At 38.3% G+C, this 20,994-nt stretch overlaps 1 protein-coding gene and 2 long non-coding RNA genes across 3 annotated transcripts; 1 reads left to right on the top strand and 2 right to left on the bottom strand.

Annotated features, from left to right (window-relative positions):
* Positions 1–664: 664 nt before the first annotated feature.
* LOC136061785 (uncharacterized) lies at positions 665–12,833 on the bottom strand. The gene is made up of 2 exons (XR_010623649.1): positions 12,779–12,833; positions 665–1,158 (listed from the first exon to the last, which is right to left on the bottom strand). It is a non-coding gene; the product is annotated as an uncharacterized LOC136061785 (long non-coding RNA).
* On the bottom strand, positions 2,417–3,756 carry LOC136061787 (uncharacterized). The gene is made up of 3 exons (XR_010623661.1): positions 3,673–3,756; positions 3,009–3,109; positions 2,417–2,505 (listed from the first exon to the last, which is right to left on the bottom strand). It is a non-coding gene; the product is annotated as an uncharacterized LOC136061787 (long non-coding RNA).
* Positions 12,834–18,024: 5,191 nt separating the features above from the next.
* On the top strand, positions 18,025–18,717 carry LOC111986316 (uncharacterized). The gene has a single exon (XM_024017947.2). It carries the CDS (start codon positions 18,135–18,137, stop codon positions 18,489–18,491), a length of 357 nt encoding a protein of 118 aa, XP_023873715.1. The 5' UTR covers positions 18,025–18,134; the 3' UTR covers positions 18,492–18,717.
* The last annotated feature ends 2,277 nt before the right edge of the window (positions 18,718–20,994 follow it).

Genomic DNA, 20,994 nt, shown 5'->3' with positions numbered 1-20,994 from the left:
TTCAAATGTTGTAATGATCAGGATTTTGGTTGGATTTAACAATAAATGTGGCTGAATCGATGCAGAGATCACCATTCTGCCTCTTTCCCTATTTCTTTCTTCAAGTCCCAAGCCTTATCCTCTCTGCATTTCATCGCCTCTCTCTGCTTCTTTCTCCGTGTCCTCATCCTCTCTCTATCTCAATTTTTAGATCGTGCAGTTTTTGATCTCTCGATCTCTCTCCTTCTCCGTTCTCTGTATCGCAAGTTTTTTTTTTTGGGAGTATTGCAAGCCATTTTAAGTTTTAATTGTATTTTAACAGGTTAGGCTTCCTTTTATATCGAGAGGCTTTTAAACGGGGTGTTGATTGCCAACCAACATAATTTATCGCTTTTTAACTTATTTGTGTCAGTTTTTAAAGGGGCCTTTTTCCCTGATGTGGCAGCACTCCCTTAAGGCTTCTGCTATTATATATAGTACTAGTCGCTAACCCATGTGATGCACGGGATAGTTAAATAGAAATTAAATATATTTATTTTGTTCAAGGTATTGACTTGAAAATATATGAAAATAAAAACAATTGGTTCAAAATAAAAGTTCACATAAAAATAACAATAAACACAAACCTTGTAGAAACCTAAAACAACATAATTTTTAGAAGATCACAAAAGTAATACATGTAAAATTTCATAAACTTAGAAGAGTAGGTGTTATTAATGCTAGTTGAACGTTACTTTTATGAATACCACCACAAGTTGAATATTTCTTTTATAAACACTTCTTAGCAAATCTATCATTGTACATGGACATTTGTCCATTTGCATATTCCATATTTCTATGGTTTATGAACTGGTTCTGCAACTGTGTATGTGAAACTCATCAGATGTTTGTCTTCTTGTCCTCATTTCCTCCATGAAAGCAAGATCATAATTGAATTGAGTTATCTACTTTCTGTCGATGCTATATCAAACCTTTCATACCTCTAGGAAATATCAACAACCCCTTGTTAAAAAAACATTTATATACAATAAATTTTTAATTGATAAATAGTAATAAGAATCAAACATAGCTTACCTTGATTAGATCAACAATAGAGCATCACATTTCTTACTTATCTTCCTCCTTATGACTCCCCATGTAGTATGGCTTCTAGAACTCATAAGAAATTTCATCAAACACCTTGTGTACATGTAAAAGAAACAACACTTAATGAAAGTGAACATTATTAAAATTGTCCATACTCAACTTTAAAATAGTAACATAATAGTCATAAATCAATGCAAAACTACAAATGTAACAGGAAAAATCACTGTTCAATTCAAAGATTCAACTAAATTAATCAAGGACGACCCAAGAAAAATCACAAAATTAACACTAAATAGTAATGAATTGCTAATGGTGATGATTTGGGGGGAAAAAAAACTTTATAGGAAAAAAATAATATGAAGAATTAAACAAGCTTCACAACTTTGCAAATAATTCTTGTCATCTTTAGAGATCTTAAACCAACTATTTTCATTGCAAAAACCAAAAACATACTCGTTAAAATCCAATAAAAATTGCATACAAAGAAAAAGGAAAAAATAAAGTCCAATACCAAAAATCCAATCCAAAGGAAGAAGAAGAAGACATGAAAACTTTGCAAAAGAAAAAAAAAAACCCTTAAATTAAGACAAAAGAGAAAGAGGAATGATATGCAATGCCAGTTATGTAATACTGAAAATGGAGTATTACACAACCAATGATAAAAAAGAATTCTAACTAAATAGTTGAACTTTTTCTTTTTCCTGATAAATCTTCATAGTTGACAACCATAGCAAATTCATGTTCATTTGTAAGTGAATTTAATATCAGGGTCTAAATTGTAATTTGTGAGCTTGATTGAATAATTTAAAAATGGAAAATAAATTGAATATAAATTAAGTCAAATCAATGTCAAGACTATGTAAGAAAACATTTTTTTTTCACATTAAATTCAGTAAAGAAAATTGAGTATAGCACATACACAAAAAACTGAATTAGTGAAAAAACCTTCAATTGATCCAAGTTCAATCAAACAAACTCTGTCAATTTATATAAAATAAAAATCAGACATAGTAACTTTATTTTTTTGCTTAGAATTGTTAGGACATATATGTTTTAACTTGATTAAAAACATATGTCACTTATTTATGTAAATTGGCTAATCATTTAACAAAACGCACTCTACTTGTAATTGGCTAGTTCTAGGTGTTTTTAATACTTCAAGAAACAATGTTTCAAGGTCAAGTGTTGAAGTCATCAAGTCTGTCCAAGAAAAAGCAAGCTGAAGTGCAAATTTGAAGAAACCTAGAACTACCCAATTACAAGTAGAGTGCGTTTTGTCAAAGGATTAGCAATTTACATAAATAAGTGACATATGTTTTAATAAATGAAAACACATATGTCCTAACAGTGCTCAATCTCACTGCTTGCAAGGGCAGCCTTTATGCTTTCAAGTGCTTCTGGTGTAATCGTTTGTGCATGTATTTGAAACAATTGTTGTGCCTGTTCAAATACATCACTTTTAATTATAAAAATATAATATTTATTTATAAATTAAAGAAAAAACAAAGATCAGAAACCATCCACACGATTTAATTCTCCTTTTCTTTTGGTTACAGACAGATTGGTGCTCTTCCCAATCATTAAAAAAAATTGATTCCATGTCACAAAGGTGGAGAATGGTAGTTTGAGGAGCGGGTTTGGCTGTGGGTCTTTGTTTTGGAAGAAGGAGAAGGGTAACAGTTGACGAAGGCGAAGGGGTTTGCATTTTCTCTCAAAAGTGGAGATTGGTGGTTTGGGGATCGGGTTTAGCCATGAGTCTCTGTTTTGGAGGTAAAAAAACATCTATGACAATTAACAATATCAAAATTTTATTATATATATATATATATATATCAAACAAAATGACAGCCAGTATAGATACACAGCTAAAACTACAAATACAAAAGAAACATATTATTAATAAATATGCAAGAAACAGTACATAATAAAGGAAAGGTAAATACCTGACTGTCCTCGTCTTGTAGTACAAAGAATCATATGTAACCCCTCCTTAATCATGTTCAGCTACAAACTTGAAAAAAAGAAAAAAGAAAAATGCAAGCACCTACAACAAAAGTGAAATAAAATAGAATACCATAGAAAAATCTTAGTACAAATAGCATAAAGTAATTCACAATTGGCAAATTAACAAAGCAAAATTCACAATTCACAAAGGTATCTAAAAGGAACCTTCACAATTGATTATGCTTCCATTTACTTTTGCTTCACTGTTGTTTTTTTCCTCAACACCCAAATAGATGCTCAATTTGGTTAAGTTTGTCTAATCGTGAAAATACTTTGGAAGCTTTATATCAAGCAGATGGTGTGCGTATATGAAAAGTGAAACTATTTTGATTCTAGGAAAGTTTACTAACCTGGGTTGGGCAGAAAGATGAAGAAGAAGAACACTGATTTATCAGCTACGAAATTAGAGAAAGAAATCAAATTAAAAAAATGTATATATTTAATAAATCCTTAGGTGTAAATTAATTGAAATCAACAATAATCAAACTGAAAGCAATTCAAACATTAACAAATTAGTAAAAATAAATAAAAGTTAAAACGTTTCACAGATATATGAAGTGATTTGTACTAACGGATTTAATCGTAAAGAGAGAAAAGAGTTACCTTCTTTGGAAGAGTCGGCAGTTTGGGCTAATACCTTAGAGAGAATGATAGAGAGGATTAAACCCAGAGTTTGAAACCCAGAGGATGAAACCCAGAGTTCTGCATTAGGAAAGGGTGAAGTGGTTAGAGAGAAGAAGGTTTTGGATGAGTATACTTGAGGGCTGAAGAGATAATCAAAGTGGGGCCGATAAATATAGAACCGGAGAAGGGTGGTGCCGGAGTAGGTGGAGCTATTAAGCCGTTGAGTTGCGATTTGCCTATGGGGGAACGGCAGAGCGTGGTCTACGTTTTGGAGGAAGGAGAAGGTAGAGCGTGTTAGGGGCTTAGGCCTCCTCTGATTTTGCGTTTAAGTATTTTTTTTTTGGGTTTTAGAAAAGTTTTTTTTTTTAATGATTTTTTTTTTAATATTGTGCTGACGTGGAAAATTGTGGGAGCTTCAAAAGTTTCGGTTATATATATATATATATATATATAGATTAGACTAGAGATCTTCAGACTAACCCGAGGAAGAATTAATATTGGAATCTTCTTCTTTCTTATAGATAACTTGCTGTTTTTTCATTAAATTAAAACTAAATCATTAAAGCATAAAAATGTTGACCTCGGAAATCCATTCTCTACAAATTAATTGTACTAGGCTGTCACACATTAACTCTCCATCCATCTTGAGTTGGTAACAGATTTTAGCCTGCATACAAATACAATACAACTTTTTTTTTTCTTTCATAAAAGTGTTTTTCTCTATTTTTTTTGTTTTATTATTGGTATTGAGCCTACCTACATAAACAGTAAAAATCTAATTCCTTTGAGAGTTTGTAAATAAATCTGTCTACTATTCTTAATAATTTGGAAGGTACTATGAAAAGGCATGGACATTATTGGCATAGTGAACACTTAACCACTATGATCAAGTGTAGTATCTGTAAATAAGATCAAGTGAACCCTTAACCACAATTGTAAATTAAACACAAATTCTAAGCCAAATGTGGAATAAGCATCTATGTTCAAAACTAAAACGATTTTGTTAGATATACACAATTTTTCACCGACTTTTTATATCTCACTCATAACATTCAAAAACAATTTTGTTATGAAAACTGGAAAAAACATGGATTTTTTCATATCTTTCTCACATAACATTTGAGATAATACTCGATTGGACCTACCACACACCATAAACAACACGTAGATGGTGTGAAAAAGTGGAACCAGTTTCTCTGAGATAGGGGGAGGCCACTCCAAACCCTAGTCGCCTCAGTAGAAAGTCGTGCCTACCCTAGGGTTAGGCTTTTCTCTGTTTTCCTTGCTGATTTTTAGATCACGAGTGTGAGTGTTTTCGTCTAGTGTTCCTGGTTTTGAGATTTCATGGAGGACTTATCAGTAAGATGGAAAAAAATCTCACTATTAGAGGAAGAGGGGTGTGAGTATAGTAGGAGTACGGATGATATGATAGGGGGCAAGACAATAGCGGTGAAGTTCTTTACTCGTTGTCTTTTAAACATGGAAGCTATTGCACGCACGTTCAAACTTCTGTGGCAAACAAAGAAGGGTTTTAAGGTGAAGGATATGGGAAATCATGTGGTTCTATTTGTCTTCTCCGAGAAAGCAGATGAGGATAGGGTTTTAATGGGTGAACCTTGGAGTTATGACAAGTATCTAGTCTCACTATGTAGATTAGAGAGGAGTGTTGCTGTACAGGATCTGATCTATGACAAAACGTTCTTTTAGGTTCAGTTACATGATCTCCCTGTGGGAGAGATGAATCAGGAGGCTGCAGCAAGAATTGGTGGGGTTATTGGTGAAGTTCAGAAAGGGTATCGAGAGTGGGGTAACCACGACGGTAGTAGTTTCATGAGGATTAGAGTTAAGGTTGACACTTCCAAACCACTTTGTCGAGGACGAAAGATTCGGATGCAGGAAGGGGAGGTTGGTTGGATTAGTTTTAAATATGAACGTTTGTCGAACATGTGTTATTGGTGTGGCAGATTGACCCGCAATGATAAAGATTGAAAAATCTGGATTAGAAGTAATGGTTCCTTAACCAAGGAGGATAGACTGTAAGGTGCATGGCTTTGAGCTCTAACGTTGAATAGCAGAAAGTGTGCAGTAGTTTGAGTAAAGGGCGTGGATGATGTTTCAAGGGAGCACGATAGATAGGAAAGTCAGAAAGCCAGGGAGAGGAGCATCGTTGTTCAGATGGAGGAGGAGGGTAGCGAAACGGCTCACGGTGGTGAGGCAATTACTACGATATTCCAACCAAGCATTAATCACAAGTCCGAGATTTTAGGGGTTTCAAATGATAAGGCGCATATCTCAGTTAGGGAGGCTGAGTTCCAGGATATTCTGAATGATATTGACTAAAATATCTCTAAGTTTAACTCTACGGTGGGAGGTCCAAGCATTAAAGAGCCCAGTGTGGAAGTGGATAGGGTAGTGGGCCAAAATATCCTCACCTTTACAAAGGGGCGCAACAAAGATAATAGAGAAGTAATGAGCCAAGAGTGTAAGCCACAAGAATTAGAAATGAAGGGTCGTGGTTGGAAAAGATTAGTTCAAGAAAGACAGCCTAGTGAAGTCTAAAGAGCACCTATTTAGAAAAAAAGATCATGCAGAGACGTAGACGAAGTGCAACAAACTTCTTCCCTAGGAAAGAAACGCTGTGTCACCACAAACAACCAATTTACAATGGTGGTGGCTGCTAGGCAGCCGCGCTGAGAACAATGAGTTACATCGCTTGGAACTGACGTGGACTTGGGAACCTACGGACAGTGGAGAAGCTTGAAGAACTCATACAAGCATAAGATCCCCTAATTGTCTTTTTATCAGAGACCTAGTCTGAGAAAAAGGATCAATTAGAAAGGTTATGTTGTAAGATTAAATATGCTGGCCTTTTGATTGTTCCTAGTCAAGGTAGGAGTGGTGGTTTGGCACTTTATGGAAGATAGACAATGCCGTGTGGGTTGACAGTTTTTCAAAAATCATATTGACGCAGTAGTGAATGGTGGTACAGCTGAAGCTTGGTGCTTTACCAAATTTTATGGGGAGCCGAATACTAACTACAGGGATGAATCTTGGGGTATGCTTCGCATGTTACGGGCTAAACTACATTTGCCTTGGTGTTGTATGGGCAACTTTAATGAAATCCTCCATATTGATGAGAAGTGAGGAGGAAGAACCAGACCGAGTGCACAAATGGAGGCCTTCAGAAATGCTTTTGATTTTTGTGGGTTTGTTGATCATGGTCATATTGGTCCAAAATTTACTTGGTAGGGATGACGGCATGAATATGTGATTTGGGAACGTCTAGATAGAGGCGTGGCAAATTATGATTGGGTTTCAAAATTCCCAGCAGCTACCGTTAGACATCTCCATTGCCACTCATCTGATCATCGCCCTATAAGTTTGGTTTTTAATCCGAATAATGAGTCTCAACGGTGGTTTCGCAAGCCATTTTGTTTCGAGGAGATATGGCTTAGTGATAATGGATGTAGTGATATGGTTTTGAGAGCTTGGCAAATTCCGCAAGAGGGCTTACCAATGTTTAAAGTAGCTAAGAAGCTGAAGCAATGTAAGAAAATGTTGAAGTACCTGGGTTTACCTTCCTTTGTTGGAAGACAGAAAAAAGTGTGCTTAAATCAGATCAAGAAGCGAATTTGGTCCAAAATGCAAGGGTGGAAGGAGAGGCTACTCTCCCAAGCTAGCAAGGAAGTCATGATAAAAGTAGTTATCCAATCTATCCCCACTTATTCCATGAGTGTGTTCCGCCTACCGGTGGGGTTATTAAAAGATATCGAGGCCATGATACGTAAATTTTGGTGGGGTAACCAAGGCAATACAAAGAAGATGCAATGGGTTAAATGGTCTACCTTATGCTCCCCAAAGTCTCTTAGTGGGATGGGATTTCGTGATCTTGGATATTTTAACGATGCTCTCTTAGGTAAACAGGTATGGAGGATGTATCATGAGAAGGACACCTTGCTCTATTGGGTTTTCCATCCTAAGTATTTCCCCAGTGGAAACATATTTGATGTTGAGATCACTCCTCGCTATTCCTTTTCTTGGAAGAGGATTTTGCAGGGTAGAGCAGTGATTTGCAAGGGAGCTAGGTGGCGGATAGGTAATGGTACTGCTATTGACATTTTGGGTCACAGGTAGATTGATGATATGGGCAGTGGACCTATAGTTTCGCCACAGAGAGATCTCTCCTTGAAGTTTGTCCATGATCTATTTATCCCTAGCACATGGACCTGGAATGAAGAACTAATAGACAGAAACTTTATTCACTTGGAGGTGAACTGTATCAAGAGTATCTCGGTGAGCATTCGCGCTTCAGAAGATCTGCTTATATGGCCTCAAACCCCAGATGGCTCCTATACGGTGAGGAGTGCTTACAGGATGCTAGCCATGGCCTCTCATAATGCACAGCTTGGTACTTCCAATCTGAACACCTCAAAGAAGTTATGGAGTGGTATTTGGAAGTTGCAGGTTCCAAGTAAGGTTAGGCATTTCATGTGGCGGGCTTCAGGTGAGGCTCTACCTACTCGGTCTAACCTTAGGTATAGACATGTGCTTGTAGATGGTACTTGTAATCTATGTGAGGACCACCCCGAGGATGCCATGCATTGTCTATGGATGTACGACTATGTCAAATGCATTTGGCTCTCTGACCCCACCTTTAATTTCCCCAGAGCTAAATGCTTCAATAATTTCTGTGATCTGGTCCTGTTTGTACTGTCAGAAGCGACATCGAGCACGGCGGCCTTATTTGCCATGGTTGCGTGGTGCATATGGGTCAGACCTAACAAGCTCAGGGAGGGTCAGCAGGTATGGGATGTTAGTGATACCATTCAGAGGGCTTGGGACTTGTAGGAATTCCGAGATGTCAACTCTTAACATCTTCGGTCTGTTACCACATAGGCAGCGACGAAGTGGCAGCCACCTCCTCCGGGTCTGTACATAATCAACTTCGACGATGTGGCATTTGCCAACTTGGGTTGGGCAGGCCTGGGTGTTGTGATCAGGAACTCCGATGGAAATGTACTTGCTGCCCTTAGTTAGAGAATCCGCCTTCCAAGCTCAGTAGACATGGTTGAAGCCTTGGTTGCGAGACGTGCTCTCACATTTGCTCAAGAGATTAGTATTTTTAAAGCTGAAGTGGAAGGGGACTCCTTGAAAGTAGTCTCAGCAATTAATAATTCTGGGCTAAATAGGTCCAATTGGGTCATATTATCCTAGATATACAAAGTGTTTGTCAATGTATGCATTTCTGTCATTTTATTCATGTTCGTAGGGAGGGAATTAGATTAGCCCATGCCCTAACTAAGAGAGCAGTTCTAGCTGCGGATACCGATGTGTGGTTAGAAGAGCTACCATCTGATTTGGATGATGTACTACAGTCAGATTTTCCTTAATAATATTGACTTACTTGTTTCTCAAAAAAAAAAAAAAAGAATAAGTCTAGTGTCACATATTTTAATACAACAAATGTTATAACTTACCCATATGATGAGTTGTGATTGATAGAGGGATATCCTCGTGGCATTTGTTGTGCCAAAATGTGCAGCACTATAGTTATCCTTTTCCAAACTCAAATAGAGCTGGGTGAAGTACCAGTTGGGCCACGAAAAGCCCAAACTTACGCCAACTCTCACACGCACACTCAACAAAACAAATCAGAGCCAGTGTGCCACTACTCTCTCTCTCGCTCTCTCTGTGGAAGTCCACTCCACACACAAACACCAAAACCTAACAAATGCCATCCCCAACAACAGCCATGAGTAGCATGATCCGGCAGCGGCTCCTCTCATCTCTGCGCACACGCGGCGGCACCGCGACAACAGGGTCGAGCAGGTGGAGCAGCCCGGGTCACGAGGAGAAACCCAAGGGTTACCTCTTCAACAGGCCCCCACCACCGCCTGGTCAGTCTCGGAAATGGGAAGACTGGGAGTTGCCTTGCTACATCACCAGCTTCCTCACCATCGTCATCCTCGGTGTCGGACTCAACGCCAAGCCCGATCTCACCATCGAGACCTGGGCCCACCAGAAAGCCCTCGAACGCCTCCAGATCGAGAGCCTTTCCTCTCCTTCCGCCTCAACCGAATCCGAATGAATTGATTCGATTTTGAGTTCGGTGATGATGACGAGGAATTTGAAGGAACGGTAATGGAGACTCTTTTTTTTTACCCCGTGTTTATATTATGATGGTATGTCATGTAACTGAATAAGGTTGTTTTTGAATTGGGCTCTTTTGCAAACCTTGGTTCATTTTGAGTTATTCTGACTTGATCATATTTCAATTGCTTCATAAATTCACCGTTCTCGCTGTTGATTAGAAATTGGGTTTTAATTTTTAGATTGGATGAGAAAATTTATTGGGCGTTACTTTGATTTTAGTCTCAGCATATGGTTTCTATGCAATTAACATGAGCCTAGAAATTCAAAAAAGTGATTGGTATAGATAGATAGGAGATGAGTTGCCAAGAGCCTTGTAGCTCGCTCAATTGTCATCTCCTAGTGTTTCCAACTAGATGTTCCCCCTTCCCCATCTTTTGAATTATCAAATAATGAATAGATACGAGATGAGTTAGAGCCATGGTCTAATGCTTGCTGCGAAATTGGCGTTGTTGGTTGAATTTTTAATGATATTTGATTTCACTGCTCATTGCCAATTTGCAATGGAGTACTCCCTATTCTCTGAAAATTTGTAGAAGGCTTAGAAAATATCTCCTTTTCTGAATTTTATATGGCTAGTAGACTAAAATTCAAAATGTCCATTAGATTGCATTGATACCTAGGGTAATCTTGAGTATCTATTATGAATAGGACCTAATTTTCTTGAAAATCACAATTATGCAATTTTGTGTCATTAGCTAAATGCCTGAAAGGTAGTACAACATTAGAAAGGATGCTTGTATATTAATAAATCAATAGAGGCCAGGTTTTGGTTCAATGATGTGTACCTTCCACCCAAAGTGGCATAGCGTGGGTTTGAGTCTGGGAATCAAAGTTTCCAAAGAAAATTGTGGGTAAGGCTGATGATATCAAAGATGATTTCCCATTTATTTGTTTACACTATCAACATGCATAAATATTGGTTAATACATATATTCCATTTTGTCATCTTAAGCATGAGCTAGAGGTTGACTTATCAAAAAAAAGCATGAGCTAGAGGTTGATTGCTTTGGTTCAAGTATGACTTGGCCTTTTGATGTTCTCCAATCCATTTAGAAAATAGGGCAGTTTCATAGGTTGCAATGTCTAGAGCACCAAGCATGAACTTGGCACAAGTGAGTTTGAGTATTTTGTGCCAAATTCTTGTGAATCTGTAGAAAATCAAATAAATTATGAGCACTAGGAAGCTTTGCTGATAATCACTCCATGAGAATGATATCTAGGAAGCTCCTCACCATCATTCTTTTCTTCCTTAGGTTATATTTTGGTAGGTTATTTCCCAAACCAAATCAGGTATTGCTCTTTTTAGATTTCCGTGTGTTTGATGTTTACTTTGCACCACTGTATCTTGGTTTTCTGTTGGGGGCTTCCATGGAATCAAATATAGCATGTGATCTGGTATTGTCGCATTCAGGGAAGGGACTATCACGTTGGAGGAGTGCTTTTCTCTCTGAGGGAGATAAAAGAGTGTCTTTCTAGGAGTATTGATTTTTTATGTGAATTCCTTTTGATTGCTGCACCATGCTCTCGCCTCTCTATGAGGTTTCAGGGCAAGTAAAGCATCATGAGATTGAGCCGTTGGAACCAGTGATGAAGATTGATAGTTTAAGTGGTCATGAGATTCTGTATGCAAAGGAAAGATGTAAACAATACAATACAATACAATACATTACACAATTTACATTGTGATTGAAGAAGCTACGAGGATATTAGATAATTAGTTCTTTTGAAAATAAGTATAATAAACCTTAGCCATAGTTTTGAGNGCACTCTACTTGTAATTGGGTAGTTCTAGGTGTTTTTAATACTTCAAGAAACAATGTTTCAAGGTCAAGTGTTGAAGTCATCAAGTCTGTCCAAGAAAAAGCAAGCTGAAGTGCAAAGTTTTTAAAGCTCAACACCTTCTCGATAGCTACCTTGACACCTGCTATCTGTCGAGATTTAAAATTTCAGATTTCTAATATGATTTTCTTGGGATCCGTGAATATGTTTTTGGGCCTTCTTTTCTTCTAACCCTAAACATATAAAAAGATTGTTTTAAGAGCCGTCAAGTGTGACAGAAGTTGCATTATCATTGAGCAATCTCTGTTCAAGCAAATTGTGATCAAAAGACAAAGTTCTTGACCTAGTTCATCTTCCATCAAGAAGTTGCTGTGTATTTGCACTGTAGGGTTTTGTAATCAAGCATCTTCTTGCTATTCATCATAAAGGATGAATTGAAGAACTTTGCAACCAACCATTCTTCCTCAGTTGGTGTTCTAAGTCGCGTACTTGGATCCGCGCATTAGTTAGTCACGTACTTGGGAGCCGTGCATCAAAGGTGAGAACTGTCACTACAGATCAAGTCCAATTGGGTATTGGGGTAAGGGTTCAACTGTAGGTTGGTAAGGTACTTGGGATTCCTTTACTTGTAACCGCTTGATTTGATAATAGTGGAGTTTCGGGAGTGGTGACCTGAAAATCACCCGGTGGGGTTTTTGCCGTTAAGGTTTTCCCCATTCGTAAACAAATCACCGTGTTATTTATTTTCCGCTGCATATTTTAGTTTTTGGTGATTTGTTTGTGTTTCCATAAAATTGCATGATTAATTGATTAATTAATAAACTTGGCTAAATTAATTAATTAGGGTTAATCACTAGGGGTCATTCAGATTGTGGCCTATCAAGAATCAAGACAAAAAAATTTACTATTAAATTCCCACGTTACTATCATAGTATCATCATAAGAGAATCAGACCAAATGTTATAAAAGGATAACATGAGTAAGACCTGGTAGTTGAAGGAATTGAGCTTTATAAAAAATTTGTGAAAAAAAATCGGTTAGAAAATTATGAATATTAGCCTACACCCATTATAGACTAGTAGATCTGGCCTTAGTATCGTATAAATTAAGTACCAACACATAGTGAATAAGAGAAGGGAGAGATAATTTGTACTTTTTGGCCAATCTGCCAGTGTCGAGTCCTCCCAAGCTTGGCCAGCAGCTTTGCGAGAAACTACTTTCTTCTTGGTTTGTGCTTTGTGCTTGATAGGCCATAAACTGAATAACCCCTTGTGATTAAACCAATTAATTTATTAGCCAAGTTATTAATTAATCAATTTATCATGCAAACGGGTGGAAGCACAAACAAATCACCAAAAACTAAATATGCAGTGAAAATTAAAAGACACGGTGATTTGTTTACGAATGAGGAAAATCCTTGCGGCAAAAACCCCACTTGGTGATTTTCAGGTCACCACTCCCAAAACTCCACTATTATCAAATCAAGCGGTTACAAGTAAAGGAATCCCAAGTACCTTACCAACCTACAATTGAACCCTTACCCCAATACCTAATTGGACTTGATCTGTAGTGACAGTTCCCCCTTTTGATGCACGGCTCCCAAGTACGTGACTAACCAATGCGCGAATCCAGTACGCGACTTCAAACACCAACTTAGAAGGAGAGGTTGGCTGTAAAGTTCTTCAGTTCATCCTACACGATGAAGATCAGGAAGATGCTTGGTCAAAAACCCTTTGGTGCAAATACATAGCAACTTCTTTAGAGAAGATGAACTAGGTCAAGAACTTCGTCTTTGATCACAAATTGCTTAACAGCGTTTGCTCAATGCTTGTGCAACTTGTGTACAGTTTGACGGCTCTTAAAACAATCCTTTTATATGTTTAGGGTTAGGAGAAAAGAAGCGCAAAAGCATATTCACGATCCCAAGAAATTAATCAAAAAATCTAATTTTTAAATCTCGACAGATAGAGGTGTCGAGGAGCTATCAGAAGTGTTGAACTTTAATGATTTTGCACTTCAGCTTGTTTTTCTTGGACAGACTTGATGACTTCAACACTTGATCTTGAAACCTTGTTCTTGAAGTATTAAAAACACCTAGAACTACCCAATTACAAGTAGAGTGCTTTGTCAAAGGATTAGCCAATTTACATAAATAAGTGACATATGTTTTTAACAAGTGAAAACACATATGTCCTAACAATCTCCCCCTTTGGTAATCCGTGACAAAACCACAACAAACAAATGAACATATGAGAGAAGTTATAAATCACTCAACTCATACTCACTTGTTGAATACAATAAAATCTATCCTAACACAAACTCTTGAAAAACTTTGCAAGAAGAGAGTTTATGGCAAGTAGACTTTGACAACCTATATTTCTGAAACACTTTAAACAAAACTCATCAAGGCATCTTGTGTGAAACAGAAATAATAGATTGCATACAAGCATAATGAACATATGTATAAAGATAGAGAAGAAACAACACATGAAGAGAGAGGTGAAAGAAACATACATCCACATATAGAGAGAAAATAAGTACAATGTATGTAAAACTGGTCACAAGACCTTATATATAAGATCAATGCATCTATAAAGAATAGAAAAGAAAAGAAACATCAAAACCTCACTACATCCCTCAAGAGTCAACACTCCCCCTATCAAAAATGTCCTATACTAACTCTCCCCTAAGATGACTACTCTCATAACCCAAAACTACTCCCTCTTTTTGTCACGAGTGACAAAGGGTAGAGTGTCATGTAGACATCTCATCAGTAGAGCTAGCATCTCTATCATCATCATCTGAAGCGTCATTGTCATCACCATCATCATCATCATCCTCAGAGTTAGAAGCTGTTGAGAGACGGTGGTGAGTAAAGGGCGTGGATGATGTTTCAAGGGAGCACGATAGATAGGAAAGTCAGAAAGCCAGGGAGAGGAGCATCGTTGTTCAGATGGAGGAGGAGGGTAGCGAAACGGCTCACGGTGGTGAGGCAATTACTACGATATTCCAACCAAGCATTAATCACAAGTCCGAGATTTTAGGGGTTTCAAATGATAAGGCGCATATCTCAGTTAGGGAGGCTGAGTTCCAGGATATTCTGAATGATATTGACTAAAATATCTCTAAGTTTAACTCTACGGTGGGAGGTCCAAGCATTAAAGGGCCCAGTGTGGAAGTGGATAGGGTAGTGGGCCAAAATATCCTCACCTTTACAAAGGGGCGCAACAAAGATAATAGAGAAGTAATGAGCCAAGAGTGTAAGCCACAAGAATTAGAAATGAAGGGTCGTGGTTGGAAAAGATTAGTTCAAGAAAGACAGCCTAGTGAAGTCTAAAGAGCACCTATTTAGAAAAAAAGATCATGCAGAGACGTAGACGAAGTGCAACAAACTTCTTCCCTAGGAAAGAAACGCTGTGTCACCACAAACAACCAATTTACAATGGTGGTGGCTGCTAGGCAGCCGCGCTGAGAACAATGAGTTACATCGCTTGGAACTGACGTGGACTTGGGAACCTACGGACAGTGGAGAAGCTTGAAGAACTCATACAAGCATAAGATCCCCTAATTGTCTTTTTATCAGAGACCTAGTCTGAGAAAAAGGATCAATTAGAAAGGTTATGTTGTAAGATTAAATATGCTGGCCTTTTGATTGTTCCTAGTCAAGGTAGGAGTGGTGGTTTGGCACTTTATGGAAGATAGACAATGCCGTGTGGGTTGACAGTTTTTCAAAAATCATATTGACGCAGTAGTGAATGGTGGTACAGCTGAAGCTTGGTGCTTTACCAAATTTTATGGGGAGCCGAATACTAACTACAGGGATGAATCTTGGGGTATGCTTCGCATGTTACGGGCTAAACTACATCTGCCTTGGTGTTGTATGGGCAACTTTAATGAAATCCTCCATATTGATGAGAAGTGAGGAGGAAGAACCAGACCGAGTGCACAAATGGAGGCCTTCAGAAATGCTTTTGATTTTTGTGGGTTTGTTGATCATGGTCATATTGGTCCAAAATTTACTTGGTAGGGATGACGGCATGAATATGTGATTTGGGAACGTCTAGATAGAGGCGTGGCAAATTATGATTGGGTTTCAAAATTCCCAGCAGCTACCGTTAGACATCTCCATTGCCACTCATCTGATCATCGCCCTATAAGTTTGGTTTTTAATCCGAATAATGAGTCTCAACGGTGGTTTCGCAAGCCATTTTGTTTCGAGGAGATATGGCTTAGTGATAATGGATGTAGTGATATGGTTTTGAGAGCTTGGCAAATTCCGCAAGAGGGCTTACCAATGTTTAAAGTAGCAAAGAAGCTGAAGCAATGTAAGAAAATGTTGAAGTACCTGGGTTTACCTTCCTTTGTTGGAAGACAGAAAAAAGTGTGCTTAAATCAGATCAAGAAGCGAATTTGGTCCAAAATGCAAGGGTGGAAGGAGAGGCTACTCTCCCAAGCTAGCAAGGAAGTCATGATAAAAGTAGTTATCCAATCTATCCCCACTTATTCCATGAGTGTGTTCCGCCTACCGGTGGGGTTATTAAAAGATATCGAGGCCATGATACGTAAATTTTGGTGGGGTAACCAAGGCAATACAAAGAAGATGCAATGGGTTAAATGGTCTACCTTATGCTCCCCAAAGTCTCTTAGTGGGATGGGATTTCGTGATCTTGGATATTTTAACGATGCTCTCTTAGGTAAACAGGTATGGAGGATGTATCATGAGAAGGACACCTTGCTCTATTGGGTTTTCCATCCTAAGTATTTCCCCAGTGGAAACATATTTGATGTTGAGATCACTCCTCGCTATTCCTTTTCTTGGAAGAGGATTTTGCAGGGTAGAGCAGTGATTTGCAAGGGAGCTAGGTGGCGGATAGGTAATGGTACTGCAATTGACATTTTGGGTCACAGGTAGATTGATGATATGGGCAGTGGACCTATAGTTTCGCCACAGAGAGATCTCTCCTTGAAGTTTGTCCATGATCTATTTATCCCTAGCACATGGACCTGGAATGAAGAACTAATAGACAGAAACTTTATTCACTTGGAGGTGAACTGTATCAAGAGTATCTCGGTGAGCATTCGCGCTTCAGAAGATCTGCTTATATGGCCTCAAACCCCAGATGGCTCCTATACGGTGAGGAGTGCTTACAGGATGCTAGCCATGGCCTCTCATAATGCACAGCTTGGTACTTCCAATCTGAACACCTCAAAGAAGTTATGGAGTGGTATTTGGAAGTTGCAGGTTCCAAGTAAGGTTAGGCATTTCATGTGGCGGGCTTCAGGTGAGGCTCTACCTACTCGGTCTAACCTTAGGTATAGACATGTGCTTGTAGATGGTACTTGTAATCTATGTGAGGACCACCCCGAGGATGCCATGCATTGTCTATGGATGTACGACTATGTCAAATGCATTTGGCTCTCTGACCCCACCTTTAATTTCCCCAGAGCTAAACGCTTCAATAATTTCTGTGATCTGGTCCTGTTTGTACTGTCAGAAGCGACATCGAGCACGGCGGCCTTATTTGCCATGGTTGCGTGGTGCATATGGGTCAGACCTAACAAGCTCAGGGAGGGTCAGCAGGTATGGGATGTTAGTGATACCATTCAGAGGGCTTGGGACTTGTAGGAATTCCGAGATGTCAACTCTTAACATCTTCGGTCTGTTACCACATAGGCAGCGACGAAGTGGCAGCCACCTCCTCCGGGTCTGTACATAATCAACTTCGACGATGTGGCATTTGCCAACTTGGGTTGGGCAGGCCTGGGTGTTGTGATCAGGAACTCCGATGGAAATGTACTTGCTGCCCTTAGTTAGAGAATCCGCCTTCCAAGCTCAGTAGACATGGTTGAAGCCTTGGTTGCGAGACGTGCTCTCACATTTGCTCAAGAGATTAGTATTTTTAAAGCTGAAGTGGAAGGGGACTCCTTGAAAGTAGTCTCAGCAATTAATAATTCTGGGCTAAATAGGTCCAATTGGGTCATATTATCCTAGATATACAAAGTGTTTGTCAATGTATGCATTTCTGTCATTTTATTCATGTTCGTAGGGAGGGAAATAGATTAGCCCATGCCCTAACTAAGAGAGCAGTTCTAGCTGCGGATACCGATGTGTGGTTAGAAGAGCTACCATCTGATTTGGATGATGTACTACAGTCAGATTTTCCTTAATAATATTGACTTACTTGTTTCTCAAAAAAAAAAAAAAAGAATAAGTCTAGTGTCACATATTTTAATACAACAAATGTTATAACTTACCCATATGATGAGTTGTGATTGATAGAGGGATATCCTCGTGGCATTTGTTGTGCCAAAATGTGCAGCACTATAGTTATCCTTTTCCAAACTCAAATAGAGCTGGGTGAAGTACCAGTTGGGCCACGAAAAGCCCAAACTTACGCCAACTCTCACACGCACACTCAACAAAACAAATCAGAGCCAGTGTGCCACTACTCTCTCTCTCGCTCTCTCTGTGGAAGTCCACTCCACACACAAACACCAAAACCTAACAAATGCCATCCCCAACAACAGCCATGAGTAGCATGATCCGGCAGCGGCTCCTCTCATCTCTGCGCACACGCGGCGGCACCGCGACAACAGGGTCGAGCAGGTGGAGCAGCCCGGGTCACGAGGAGAAACCCAAGGGTTACCTCTTCAACAGGCCCCCACCACCGCCTGGTCAGTCTCGGAAATGGGAAGACTGGGAGTTGCCTTGCTACATCACCAGCTTCCTCACCATCGTCATCCTCGGTGTCGGACTCAACGCCAAGCCCGATCTCACCATCGAGACCTGGGCCCACCAGAAAGCTCTCGAACGCCTCCAGATCGAGAGCCTTTCCTCTCCTTCCGCCTCAACCGAATCCGAATGAATTGATTCGATTTTGAGTTCGGTGATGATGACGAGGAATTTGAAGGAACGGTAATGGAGACTCTTTTTTTTTACCCCGTGTTTATATTATGATGGTATGTCATGTAACTGAATAAGGTTGTTTTTGAATTGGGCTCTTTTGCAAACCTTGGTTCATTTTGAGTTATTCTGACTTGATCATATTTCAATTGCTTCATAAATTCACCGTTCTCGCTGTTGATTAGAAATTGGGTTTTAATTTTTAGATTGGATGAGAAAATTTATTGGGCGTTACTTTGATTTTAGTCTCAGCATATGGTTTCTATGCAATTAACATGAGCCTAGAAATTCAAAAAAGTGATTGGTATAGATAGATAGGAGATGAGTTGCCAAGAGCCTTGTAGCTCGCTCAATTGTCATCTCCTAGTGTTTCCAACTAGATGTTCCCCCTTCCCCATCTTTTGAATTATCAAATAATGAATAGATACGAGATGAGTTAGAGCCATGGTCTAATGCTTGCTGCGAAATTGGCGTTGTTGGTTGAATTTTTAATGATATTTGATTTCACTGCTCATTGCCAATTTGCAATGGAGTACTCCCTATTCTCTGAAAATTTGTAGAAGGCTTAGAAAATATCTCCTTTTCTGAATTTTATATGGCTAGTAGACTAAAATTCAAAATGTCCATTAGATTGCATTGATACCTAGGGTAATCTTGAGTATCTATTATGAATAGGACCTAATTTTCTTGAAAATCACAATTATGCAATTTTGTGTCATTAGCTAAATGCCTGAAAGGTAGTACAACATTAGAAAGGATGCTTGTATATTAATAAATCAATAGAGGCCAGGTTTTGGTTCAATGATGTGTACCTTCCACCCAAAGTGGCATAGCGTGGGTTTGAGTCTGGGAATCAAAGTTTCCAAAGAAAATTGTGGGTAAGGCTGATGATATCAAAGATGATTTCCCATTTATTTGTTTACACTATCAACATGCATAAATATTGGTTAATACATATATTCCATTTTGTCATCTTAAGCATGAGCTAGAGGTTGACTTATCAAAAAAAAGCATGAGCTAGAGGTTGATTGCTTTGGTTCAAGTATGACTTGGCCTTTTGATGTTCTCCAATCCATTTAGAAAATAGGGCAGTTTCATAGGTTGCAATGTCTAGAGCACCAAGCATGAACTTGGCACAAGTGAGTTTGAGTATTTTGTGCCAAATTCTTGTGAATCTGTAGAAAATCAAATAAATTATGAGCACTAGGAAGCTTTGCTGATAATCACTCCATGAGAATGATATCTAGGAAGCTCCTCACCATCATTCTTTTCTTCCTTAGGTTATATTTTGGTAGGTTATTTCCCAAACCAAATCAGGTATTGCTCTTTTTAGATTTCCGTGTGTTTGATGTTTACTTTGCACCACTGTATCTTGGTTTTCTGTTGGGGGCTTCCATGGAATCAAATATAGCATGTGATCTGGTATTGTCGCATTCAGGGAAGGGACTATCACGTTGGAGGAGTGCTTTTCTCTCTGAGGGAGATAAAAGAGTGTCTTTCTAGGAGTATTGATTTTTTATGTGAATTCCTTTTGATTGCTGCACCATGCTCTCGCCTCTCTATGAGGTTTCAGGGCAAGTAAAGCATCATGAGATTGAGCCGTTGGAACCAGTGATGAAGATTGATAGTTTAAGTGGTCATGAGATTCTGTATGCAAAGGAAAGATGTAAACAATACAATACAATACAATACATTACACAATTTACATTGTGATTGAAGAAGCTACGAGGATATTAGATAATTAGTTCTTTTGAAAATAAGTATAATAAACCTTAGCCATAGTTTTGAGAGGGCTTCTAAGTTAAGCTTTGCATTTTCAAAAGTTCCAATTTAAATTCCCCACTTTCGAAAACGTTTTAATTCAACAATAAACTTCTTGTGCTTGAAGCCATCAATAGAAAATGCTTAAACAAAACAACATTGTATGACCTTTTTTATTTATTTATTTATTTTTAGAATGTGCGTTGTATGACTTGGGAGTGAAAGAATGTTTATATGTGATAGTCACATGTGCTGAAATAACTACATAGTGTTATCTATACTACTATTTAAATGGCTTTTCTTATTTGGATCCTCAATTTTGATACTGAAAATACCCTCAAATTTATCAGTTTATAAAGCCTAAATAATAGGGTTATGTGTGTGTATATATATATATAAAATTGCTAATTGAAAAACTCTTAAATTTTAGCTCTCACCTAAAACATAGCTCACAAAATAAGACAATTCTCAATTGGTTTTCAAACTTAATATTCAGAAAATTGAACTGCTCAAACTCTCCTATTTTCCTTCAATCACTTACATTTTTTTTTTCTTTTTTTCTGCTTTATCAAGACTCACCTTTTTCTTTTTAATTTTTTGTTTCCCTTGCTCTCTATTCTCACCATGTTTTTTTTTTTTTTTTTTTTTTTTTTTTTTTTTTTTTTTTTTTTTTTTTTTTTTTTTTTTTTTTTTTTTTTTTTTTT

The sequence above is a fragment of the Quercus suber genome, unplaced genomic scaffold (assembly GCF_002906115.3).
Source record: "Quercus suber isolate HL8 unplaced genomic scaffold, Cork oak 2.0 scaffold_352, whole genome shotgun sequence".
Lineage (NCBI taxonomy): Eukaryota > Viridiplantae > Streptophyta > Magnoliopsida > Fagales > Fagaceae > Quercus > Quercus suber.
The sequence above is the reverse complement of the archived record's forward strand: the minus strand, read 5'-3'. Positions and strand labels throughout refer to the sequence as shown.